This window comes from Sarcophilus harrisii, chromosome 4 (genome assembly GCF_902635505.1).
Source record: "Sarcophilus harrisii chromosome 4, mSarHar1.11, whole genome shotgun sequence".
NCBI lineage: Eukaryota > Metazoa > Chordata > Mammalia > Dasyuromorphia > Dasyuridae > Sarcophilus > Sarcophilus harrisii.
The window spans coordinates 285,440,210-285,452,197 of record NC_045429.1 but is presented as its reverse complement, the minus strand read 5'-3'; the positions used below and the strand labels follow the sequence as shown (position 1 = coordinate 285,452,197).

The window sequence follows — 11,988 nt, the reverse complement described above, 5'->3', positions numbered from 1 at the left end:
AAAAGACTTGGAATTTAATGAGATTTGTTATTAAATGATGAAAGTGTTTGGGAAATTACAATACATTTAAGTTATTCAATTGCTTTATTTCCTCTATCTGCCTCATTTCAAAGTAGGAAAATTTTCATCCTGCCTCCCAATTCCTTCTCTCTAGGATGTAAGTCTTCTCTATAATTCTTTCTTCATCTCTAGTCCCTAAATTCTAAGATCATAGAATCCAAGAGATCTCACAGAGATAAAGACCAGAAAAGTATTATACCTTGATATTTAGAGAAAAAGATCGCTTCTTATTTTAACAAGCCAATTGAGACCATCCTATAAAAGCTTCCTCAACACTACTCTTGGAAAAATTCCAATTATCATTGCTTACCCTTTCTTTCTTTGCTCCTGTCATAGAGGAAGAAGCATTCCTTTTCCTCCACAAGCTCATATTCCTAGATCTCATCCTCTCCTACCTCCAGTACCCATTTGCTTGACTCCTTCCCAACATCTACAAACATGTTCAGGTCTTTCTAGTCATATAAAAACCTTCCCTTGACTATTAACCGTAAACACATCTGCTCTCCATTTCACTTCCAATTTCTTGAAAATTTCATTTATTCTCCATCTTCGTTTCTGTCACCCATGCTTTCCTAGATTTCATGCAACTAGCTTCTGTCCCCTTCCTCTGAAATCAACTCTTCTTCTTCAGTATTAATAACCAAAATTTATTTAGCCTGGGAAGGCAGGAGTCTATGGAAAAGAAAAGAGTCTCATGTTATAGAAAGAGGAGAAATAGGATTTTGTATGTATTGGGGAAAGTCTCATATCAAATAGAGACTGAAAAAAAGAGATTTTGATGTGATTGAGAGTTAATTGTTGTCATCCAACAAAATGTAAATGGAACATATCTTTTCTCATGAATTTTTCAAATGTTACCAACAAAGAGAGGAAGTGTATTATCTTGGAGAGAACATTAAACAGAGTGAAACACCCATCTTTGATACATATTATGGGTTACACAAATTATTAATATCTCTGTAAGATCTGTAATCTACACAATGGGAGTTAAACTATATCACCTAGCAACTGTAATTATTCAACTCACCATTATAGGAATCACCACTACAATATGTCTGACAACGGATCATCATCTAATTTTTCCTTGAAAAGAAGAGGGAATCTCTTTGTAGTGGCCAGAAACTGGAAACTGAATGGATGTCCATCAGTTGGAGAATGGCTAAATAAATTGTGGTATATGAATATTATGGAATATTATTGTTCTGTAAGAAATGACCAACAGGATGATTTCAGAAAGGCCTGGAGAGACTTACACAAACTGATGCTGAGTGAAACGAGCAGGACCAGGAGAGCCTTATATACTTCAACAACAATACTATATGATGACCAGTTCTGATGGACCTGGCCATCCTCAGCAAGGAGATCAACCAAATCATTTCCAATGGAAAAATTTCCAATGGAGCAGTAATGAACTGAACCAGCTATGCCCAGAAAAAGAACTCTGGGAGATGACTAAAAACCATTACATTGAATTCCCAATCCCTCTATTTTTGTCTGCCTGCATTTTTTATTTCCCTCACAGGCCAATTGTACACTATTTCAGAGTCTGATTCTTTTTGTAGCAAAATAACTGTTAGGACATGTATACATATATTGTATTTAATTTATACTTTAATATATTTTTATTTTAATGTAAAGTTCTTCCAAAATCACAAAAATCACACCAAAATGATGGCCTCTTTGCAATTATCCCAACCTGTGCTGCTCCTGGTTCTCCACAGGAACCTATTAGAACAAATCCAATACCTTCTCTATAGAACAGCCTTTCTTTTTTATTTTTTTTATTTAATAGCCTTTTATTTACAGGTTATATGCATGGGTAACTTTACAGCATTAACAACTGCCAAACCTCTTGTTCCAATTTTTCACCTCTTACCCCCCACCCTCTCCCCCAGATGGCAGGATGACCAGTAGATGTTAAATATATTAAAATATAAATTAGATACACAATAAGTATACATGACCAAAACGTTATTTTGCTGTACAAAAAGAATCAGACTCTGAAATATTGTACAATTAGCTTGTGAAGGAAATCAAAAATGCATGTGGGCATAGATATAGGGATTGGCAATTCAATGTAATGGTTTTTAGTCATCTCCCAGAGTTCTTTTTTCTGGGCGTAGCTGGTTCAGTTCATTACTGCTCCATTGGAAATGATTTGGTTGATCTCATTGCTGAGGATGGCCAGGTCCATCAGAACTGGTCATCATATAGTATTGTTGTTGAAGTATATAATGATCTCCTGGCCCTGCTCGTTTCACTCAGCATCAGTAGAACAGCCTTTCAATTGCTTGAAAAAAGCTATCATCTGTCCCCCTACCCCCACTCCAAGTCCCTTTTTCTCCCCAGTTCCTTAGAGAAATCATACCCAGAGAATTAAGAATTTCCAATTCTGGGAATTCCAATTGCTATCTGAGAAATTCCACACAATTCAGGTGAACTTTCCAGATTTAGGGGCCTGAGAGATCAGGGAAAGGACAATATTCCCTATGATCTGAATCATAGAACTTCCAGGAAGTCAGATGTCAGGTATCCCAATTTCCCTCCTTCACAGACTCCTTTCAGGGATCAAGATTTCTTGTACTCTCAGCTTTCCCTTTCCCTTTCCTGTTCTCCAAGAAATGATATTAAAGAGATTTGAAAAAATCAGAAACAGAACAACAAAGACTATTCTGAAATAGAACTTGCTACCCAGTCTGGTCTCTCTCAATTAGGATACAATGGGGAAAGGGAGATATGTAGTAAGACAGAGACAAAACTATAGATAGATGGAAAGAGTTTTCTTCCTACACACTCTCATTTCCACCTCCAGTTTTGCTATATAGATGAACAAATATGTTATGTTTCTCATGGCAAATAATTCTGGGAGGAATAAAAGGAGCCAAGGTCACATAAGATGAGACTGACCTAGATAAGAGTGTTAGGTCTTCCATCTGCCTCCTCCACACTGGGGCTCTAAATGGGTCAATGGTGTTGGGGCGGATGCTCTTATTGTTACTCACCCCAATTCCCCTAACTCTTCTTGGAACTGGGGACCCAAGGTGTGAACTGGGGAGTAGGACTTTCCATTCTACCTTGGATTTGAGAATGTTCCCCTCCAAATTTTTTTTTTCTTCTCTTAATCACCCACCACTATTTTTTTTCTTCTAAGATAGGATAGTCTTTCCTCTCTGCCATACAGAAACTTTCTTTTGAAATAAGACTCTTTCTTCCATATTTCTTCCAATCCCCATATGTCTCTTCCTCTCTTTTCCTCTGTCATGAAAGTCCTTGCCTCAGAACACTTTGGGGGAAAGAAGCATCATAACTCCATTGGCCTAACTCAGGAAGAGACCATTGACTAAGGGTCAGACATAATCCCTATATAGCATTCTAAGCCAGGTAATTTTGGATGGTAGAGCTAACTACCAATTACACCAAAATTTTTCCTTTGTTAGAATTTTTCTAAAACACACAAAGTTCCTACTCCTCTCTTTCTCTTTAGTCTTTAATCTTCCCAGGCTACAGAAATTTTGATTGATCCTGGAGGGGGGAAAAAAAGCTTATTTGAGGATATTTTAAAGAGACTGGAGATGAAGCAGAGATTGATGATTGTAGCTGGAGTGCCTAGGTCTCCCAAGTAATTGTTCTCCTTTCCTTTGAATTTCTCAGTCTATGCCTAGGAAGATTACAGACAACAGGTCAGACTTCTTGACAAAAAAAAAAAAAAAAAAAAAAAAAGGGTTCCAGGCTGGAATGGGAGTAGCTTTATGGAATGTTGTGAGAATGTTTTTAAATTTAATGGGGGTCTGTTCTCTTAACCTCAGTCTGAGATGGCATATGGTATAGAGGAAAGAACATTTAAGTTAGAGTCAGAAAACCTATGATTTAATCTTGTCTTTCCCACTTAGTATGACATTGGGTAACTCACTTCCCTTCTCTATACCTCAATTCTCTCCATAAAGGGGTTGGAAATTACTTTAAATCTGAGGCTAAGTAGAGGAAGGTGGTGTTATACAACATGGGGTAATGCTGAGGTGTCGAGCAAAGGAAACAGCAAAACAGAGGGTAGAGAAGACAATCACCATGTTTATTATCAGGGGAAAACTTACAAGATACTCTTGATACCTTATTTAAGAAACTAATACAATTACAATTTATCTCTCTTCCCATATCTCTCTCCTTCTATTACCTCTAGGACCTATCCATCTGACCATTTAGCCTTCATTTTCCCTAAGGACTCTACCTGAACAGCACCCAATCCCAGTCCAACCAAGTCACTGCCACTCCCACCAATGGACATTTCCCATAGTATCTATGTGTCCCTCATCCCACCATTACAGCTCCAAAGAATGTTTTTCCTCTCCTGAAGTCCACCATGTCAAGGTGACTGACATTAACATAGATCCTCTCACCCCCTCGAAGCTGAACCAATCCTCCAAATCCTACACTGGCATACCACAAAGTACCCTGCTCAGCCCCCCTGGTTTGTCGCACAGAAGAGGTCACAGTCTCTGCTCCCTGAAGCAGCAGTTCTGGCTCCCCTGATCCATAGGCTCCCCCAGCCCTATATAACCAACTGCTGAGGATGACGGGAACTCCAGGGTCCCCAAACTGATTATGAGACCGAGGTTGTTCTCCACCAGAGGGAGCTCGGCCCCTGTATCCAATATGACAGTAAAGGAAATAAATTCCATCTTGAGGAAGGGCCAGTAGCCCTTCATCCCCCAAGAATTGTGTTCCACTCTTCAGAAATGCTTCCTCGTGTCCTGACACCCAGTGCAGCCCATGACCTGATTTTGAGACACCTGTAGAAAAATAAGGGTGAAATGATGAACACTGTCTCTTTAAGAACCAGCATCTGAGCTAAGTAATTCTGTCCGGATCAAGCAAGTTGCATTGAAATCTCAGTTGATTGTTGTTCTTCACTCTGGAAGAGGACTAACATGGCATCACTATATTAAGAATCAAGTTACAGTGTGCCCAGCCGTGGCTGATCAGACCAAGAGTAGGAACAAGCTCAAAGGATGGGAAAAAGGTTGGAAAATTCAGGGAGGGTTGGGAGAGGTGAGAAAGGGAAGGTTTCTAAACAGCCCAAGGGACTCAAGGCTGAATTTTGTGTATCACAGATAGGTCTTGGTATAAAAATTCAGATCTGGATTTATGGAAGAGGGAACCTTTCCAAGTTTAGATGAGATGTTCTCAGGAGCCCAAGATTCAGGATGCTAAAGGAATGAGAGTGAACCCGTGAGAAGCTAGCAACAGCCTGGGACAGTAAGACAAAAATGAATGGAAAATTGAAAGTGGAAATGGGAAGGATGTCTATATGGAATAGGAACGGAATGGGGTGGGGAAGAGAATAGGAAAAGTTTGGGGAACCAAGTAGGGAGTGTGGACACAAGATAATGGCAAATGAAAAAGATAGCTAATAGGGAAAGGGAAGGAGAGACAAAAAGCCCTTTTATTTCAAATCTTTCCAAGTTCAAGCTTATCTCCACATCCTCTGGTAAATTCAAACTCTTACCTATGAGATGGGCAGCTGGAGGAATGGGACTGAAATCTGATCCGGACTCCACTGGCAGGTTATGAAATCCTAGAGAGAAAGACAGAGATTGGAGGGGGGTGGGGAGAGGCGGAATTGAAGGGTTGGAATAGTCTTTGAGGGAATCGAGATTTGGGGAAATCATGAGCTAGATATTTGGGTTCATGAGATGAACAGGGAAAGGGAAAAGGACCTAGGGACCACATCTAGACACTAGGAATTACCCTTACCTAGTTGTTGCAGCAATTGTCCTCCTGGACCAGAAGGATCAGCTATCTGGGTGAGGAGACAATGACAAGTTCAAACGTGGCATCATTACTTCCTCTTCCACTTGGATCCAAGAATTAGATTTTTCAGCTTTAGGTTCTCTTCCCCCAGCCACCCATCCCCTCCACCCCCACCCCCCCACATTTCCCAGGGCCTGAGAATCACTGGAGTCAATGTGAAAAGAGAAAGGAAGGCATCAAATTTTGATAGCTCAAAGAGAGACAGAGAAGTCCAAGGCATAGGCCACAGGAAAAAAGCACAAGACCATGAATGAAGAAAATTGGGGGAGGGTGTTATTGATACTCACATAGAACGGCATAGGGATGCCAGGTATTTCACAGAGGTGGAGAGAAAGAGATACAGAAATTGAGAAAGAAACCAGGACCTAAAGAAAGAAAGAGGTTCTCCACAAGAAAAGTAGGATTAGAGAAAGAGATGCAAACAGCCAATGTTCACCTTTCCCCCCTGTTCTTGGGGCATCAGGGCCAACACAGCCAAGACAGTGAGGGGTACAGATAGCAGCAGAGTCCCCAACACAGCAGCTCCTACTGAAGCCAGCAAAAGGCAACCCTTCCTATTAGGTCCATCAACTCGGGCCTCCAGTCCTGAAGCCCCCATTGATGCACTGAACTAGGGCCTGAACCAGAGAAGAGGGTCTTTCATACCTCAGGGGTGGGGTTACCACCTCCCCCCACACACATACCATGCACACATCTGTCTGGGACTTTCCAAATACCCCTCCTCTCATCATGGTTCCTCCCCACCAAGCCCCAACCAGGTTTCCTGTTTACCCAGATATAGGGCCGGGCAACTAGACGCCTAGATTCTCTGAACTCGGGAAGGAGGTAGGGTATACATGGCTTGATGCCTGGGTCCCTTAGGGGATTGAGGGGTGGGGGAGGGGAAAAGACAAGAGATAATGTTTGTGTGGCCCTATATTTATATTCTGAGGGGAAACATCATAACCTAAGAGATAGAATATAGGTAGACCCTTTATATCTTTTTGTCAATACCCCAAACCTGACTTGGTAATGTTGCAATAAATGTAGCTGAAGCAGATGAAGAGCTATTGAGGTGCATATATAAGGAGATAATCAGCCAATAAATACTTACTGAACATCTGCTTTATACTAGATACTATGGACATGTGAAATTAGAAATAGAATACACAGTTTCTATCCTCACAAAGCCCTTTCCCCACAATCATTCTGTGAGGTAGATAATAATTTTATCATAATTTTATAGATAAATAGATTTTGTGACCTTAAGGGACTTCCCCTGTGTCATACAGCAAGCATGTGGTTCAGAACTTGAACCCGGGTCTCTTCATTCCATTTTCAATGCTCCTTAAAGAGATTTCCTCTATGGTACTGACCCTGAAGTCAGAAGACCTGAGTTGGAATCTTTGATCTTCCACTTACTCACTGTAACCTTGAGCAAATTATTTCACTTTTCTCTGAATCTCAGTTTCCTCATCTGTGAAATTAGGATAAGATTTATACTTTCTTCTTCAATCAATTGGTTAAGTATTTATTTTACTATGTGCCATGTACCATATTAAGTACTAGTGATGAAAATACAAAAATTAGGTTGTTCCTACCCTCAAGGAATTTACATTTTAAAAAGTTTTAATAATAGCTTTTTGTTTTCAAAATACATTCAAAGATAGTTTTCGACATCTACCCTTGCAAAACATTGTGTTCCAACTTTTTCTCCCTCCCTCCTCCTACCTCCCTTTCTTAGACAGTAAGTAATCCAATATAGGTTAAACATGTGCATTTCTTCCACATTTATCATGCTACACAAGAAAAATCAGATCAAAAAGGAAAAAATGAGAAAGAAAAAAACAAGAAAACAACAATAACAAAAAAAGGTGAGAATACTGTGTAGTGATCCACATTCAGTCCCCATAGTCCTCTCTCTGAATGCAGATGGCTTTCTCCATCACAAGTCTTTTGGAAATGGCCTGAATCACCAGTGTGAAAAGAGCCATGTCCAACAGAATTGATCATCACATAATCTTCTTGTTGCTGTGTACATTTTCTCCTGGTTCTACTCATTTCACATAAGTCTCTCCAGATCTTCCTGCAATCATTCTGCTGAACGTTTTTTATAGAACAATAATTTTCCGTAACAGTCATATACCATAACTTATTTAGCCATTCTACAGCTGATGGGCATCTACTGAGTTTCCAGCTTCTTGCCACTACAAAAAGAGCTACTACAAACATTTTTGCACTTGTGGATCCTTTTCCTTTTTTATAGCTTTTTATTTTCAAAATATATGCAAAGATAGTTTTCAACATTCACCCTTTCAAAATCTTGTTTTCCAAATTTTTCTCCCTCCTTTCCCCTCCCCCTCCCCCTAAATAGTAAGTAATCCAATATATATTAAACCTGCACTATTCTTCTATACGTATTTTCACATTTTTCATGGTGCATAAGAAAAATCAGATCAAAAAGGAAAAAATAAGAAAGAAAATAAAAATCGAGCAAACAACAAAAAAGGGGAAAATACTGTGTTGTGATGCACATTCAGTCCCCAAGTTCTCTTTCAGAATACAGATAGTTAGCTCTCTCCATCACGAGTTTATTGGAATTGGTCTAAATCACCTCAATGCTGAAAAGAGCCATGTCCATCAGAATTGATCACACATAATCTTGTTGTTGTGTGCAATGTTCTCTTGGTTCTATTCACTTCACTTAGCATTAGTTCATGTAAAGTCTCTCCAGGCTTTCTGAAATCATCCTGCTGATCATTTCTTTCTTTCTTTCTTTCTTTTTAACATTTATTTTTATTTTTTATTTATTTTTAATACACATTACTTTATGAATCATGTTGAGAGAGAAAACTCAGAACAAAAGGGAGAAATAAAAAAAAAAAACAGAAAAAAAGGAAGTAAACATAGCATGTATTGATTTACATTTGTTCTCCTTAGTTCGTTTTCTGGATGCAGATGGCATTTTCTGTTCAAAATCTATTGGGATTGCTTTGGATCACTGAACCACTGAGAAGAATCAAGTTTCTCATAGTTGATCATTGCACATTCTTATTTTATTGTGTACAATGTATTCCTGGTTCTGATTGTTTGGCTCAGCATAAGTTCATATAACTGGTCATTTCTTACAAAACAACAATATTCCATAACATTCATATACCATAACTTATTCAGTCATTCCCCACCTGAAGGGTATCCACTCAGTTTCCAGTTTATTGCCCCTAGAAAAAGGACTGCTACCAACATTTTTGCACATGTGGGTCCTTTTCCCTTTTTTATGATCTCGTTGTGATACAGACCCAGTAGAGACACTGTTGGATCAAAAGGATATGCACAGTTTGATAGCCCTTTAGTTCCAAATTGCTCTCCAGAATGGTTGGATCAGTTCCCAATTTCACCAACAATGTATTAGTGTCCCAGTTTTTCCACATCTCCTCCAATATTTATCATTACCTTTTTCCTGTCATCTTAGTCTGAGTGGTTTGTAGTGTTACCTCAGAGTTGAAGGAACTTACATTCTGTTAATGGCTTATAATATGTTTACAGATGGATACACAAGGAGGAAGGAATATATAGAACCTACTATATACCAGTGCTTTACAAATATTATCTTCTTTGATCCTCATAATAATCCTTAAAGATAGGGGCTATCATTGTCTCCATTTTATAATTTATGAAACTAAGGCAAACAGAATTTAAGTAACTTATTTTAAAAGCCAGTCAGTGTCTAAGACTAGATTTGAATTCAGGTATTCCTGACTCCAGATCTCCACTTTATTTCATATTGATTCCAGTGCTTTATCCACTGTGCCACCTAGTATACACAATCATGAGAGATGAGAGAGGGTAAAACTGACATCTGGAGGAATCAAGAAAGAATTCTCGAAAGAGGAAGCTTGAAAAAACTGGTCCTTAAAGGGAAGCAGAGGTTACAGGAGGCAGAGGTGAGAAAGGAGGGCATTTCAGACATGGAGGACAATCTGTACAAAGGCCTAGAACTAGAAAATGGCATGAAGAACGCCAGGTCAGCCTGTTTGACCGGAGCATAGAATTTGTGACTGTGACTAATAGTCAGTCAGATTATGAAAAACTATAAAAGGCTAAAAGAATTTGGGTTTTACTCTCAAACTATTGGGGAAACCCTGAAGCTTCTTAAGCAAAAGAATGAACCTCAAGAATATTGGCTTAAATCAATGTTGGCTTACGGCAACAACAAAATTACACAATGATCAATTCTGATGGATGTGGCTATCTTCAACAATGAGATGATTCAAACTAGTTCCAATTGTTTAGAAATGAAGAGAGTCAGCTACACCAAGAGAGAGAACTATGGGAAATGAGTGTGGACCACAACATAGCATTTCCACTCTTTCTGTTATTGTTTGCTTGCATTTTTGTTTTCCTTCTTGGGTTTTTTCCTTTCTTTCTGGATCCAATTTTTCTTGTGCAGAAAGATAATTGTATAAATATGTATTCATATATTGTATTTAACATATACATTTAACATTTAACATATTTAACATGTATTGGACTACCTGCCATCTAGGGGAAGGGGTGGGAGGAAAGGGGGGGGGAAGGTGGAACAGAAAGTTTTGCAAGGGTCAGTGTTGCAAAATTACCCATGCATACGTTTTGTAAATAAAAAGCTATAATAACAACAACAAAAAAAATACTATTGGCTTAGCACTATGCAGAAGATGATTTAAATAAGAGACTGATAGTAAAGATACTAATTAGGAGACTATTATAGTAATCCAGATGAAGGTTTGAAAAAATATAATGAAAGTTTAAACCAGATAAGTTGCATAAATAAAGAGAAAAGGAGGAATGTGAGAGATGCTGAATAAGTGGAATTGACTGGATATAGGATGAGAATGAAAGTGCAAGGCATTATAGTCATTCTATCTTCTTATCTCCTAATTAATATTTTCCCCAGAATCATGTAGTTTAAGGAACAGAATGAGGAAAAATAGAGTCTCTGGAAATGGTCATCCTCTTTTCTTCCCTCATTTTCCATTGATCACACCAGAAGGAAAGAAGAAAGAAGGAGGTTCAAGATGGCAAGATTTAGGGCTAAGCATGGACAGATCTGCTTTTGCCTTTTGGCTTATAGACTTAACGTTTCTGGAGGGCTATTCTGCCACTATTGATGCATCTGATGCATCAGGCCTATGGGGGAGGAGAATTCAAAATCCACAGAGCAGCTAGTAAAGGACCATTGTGCAGAAACAGCAAACAAGGCATTATGAAACCTTTGAACTGGTAAGAAGATCAGAAGGCTGACCCATCTCTTATCACTACCCCAAAATTCTTTAGAATTTTTAATATTTAGACCCAGACTTAGATCTGGGCCCTGTACTATTCAGTACAGGGCAGTATCTATTCAGTACTATTATTATTTCTTGTCCATGAACCTTTGGATTTGAAAGGAAGTTCTGGAATATGATATATCTAACCTATGTGAGAGCACTGAAACTTTTTCCCTTGCAACTTCACTAAGTTAAATAAGCTGTATCGCTGCAGAAAATTGATTGACTGGACTTTATAAACATAGAGGGTTATTTGGCTGAAAGAAGAAAAATCTCAAATACAAGGGAGGGCATAGTAAATTAGAGATTTTCTAGTTTTAACAATCCTGAAAATATTTTATAACAAGCTCATAAGTAAAATTCATTAAATGTTGGTGATGGAGTGTGTGTGTGTGCGTGTACACGTGTGTGTGTGTGTATGTGTGTACATGTGTGTGAGAGAGACAAAAGAAGAGGAGGAGATAGAAGTAGGAAGTAAGGTATATGAGGCACCAGCACAACTCTGATGAGACCATTTAGATTTAAAAGATTACTACCTGTTGAACAAATAATATATTCCATACACTCCTTGATTTGGGGCAACTAGAACCCCACATTGAATAGAGTGCCAGGCCTGGAGTCAGGAAGACTTATTTTCCTCAATTAGAGAACTTCTAAATCTAGCTCTTTATACTATTAACTTCTTGATTTTTGACAAAGATGCACTGGCTCCGGCTGACAGGTTTTATAACCCACCGGAAGGTCAGTGTCCAGTGCGAGCAGCTCCACTATCTTTAGATAATCGCCAGGTGATGTGGAGAGACCCAGAAAGTGGTGAATGGAAAGGACCAGA

General features: G+C 38.8%; 1 protein-coding gene across 2 annotated transcripts; it reads right to left on the bottom strand.

Moving 5' to 3' along the window:
• Positions 1 to 4,108: 4,108 nt before the first annotated feature.
• LTB (lymphotoxin beta) lies at positions 4,109 to 6,632 on the bottom strand. Of its 2 annotated transcripts, none has more exons than XM_031965181.1 (4): positions 6,552 to 6,632; positions 5,812 to 5,857; positions 5,564 to 5,632; positions 4,109 to 4,847 (listed from the first exon to the last, which is right to left on the bottom strand). In XM_031965181.1, the coding sequence occupies exons 1-4, from the start codon at positions 6,597 to 6,599 to the stop codon at positions 4,366 to 4,368; spliced, it is 645 nt and encodes a 214-aa protein (XP_031821041.1). In that variant the 5' UTR covers positions 6,600 to 6,632; the 3' UTR covers positions 4,109 to 4,365. The 2 variants fall into 2 exon arrangements, with proteins under 2 accessions (XP_031821041.1, XP_003768955.1); XM_003768907.4 differs by lacking the exon at positions 6,552 to 6,632 and adding an exon at positions 6,305 to 6,532.
• Positions 6,633 to 11,988: the final 5,356 nt, after the last annotated feature.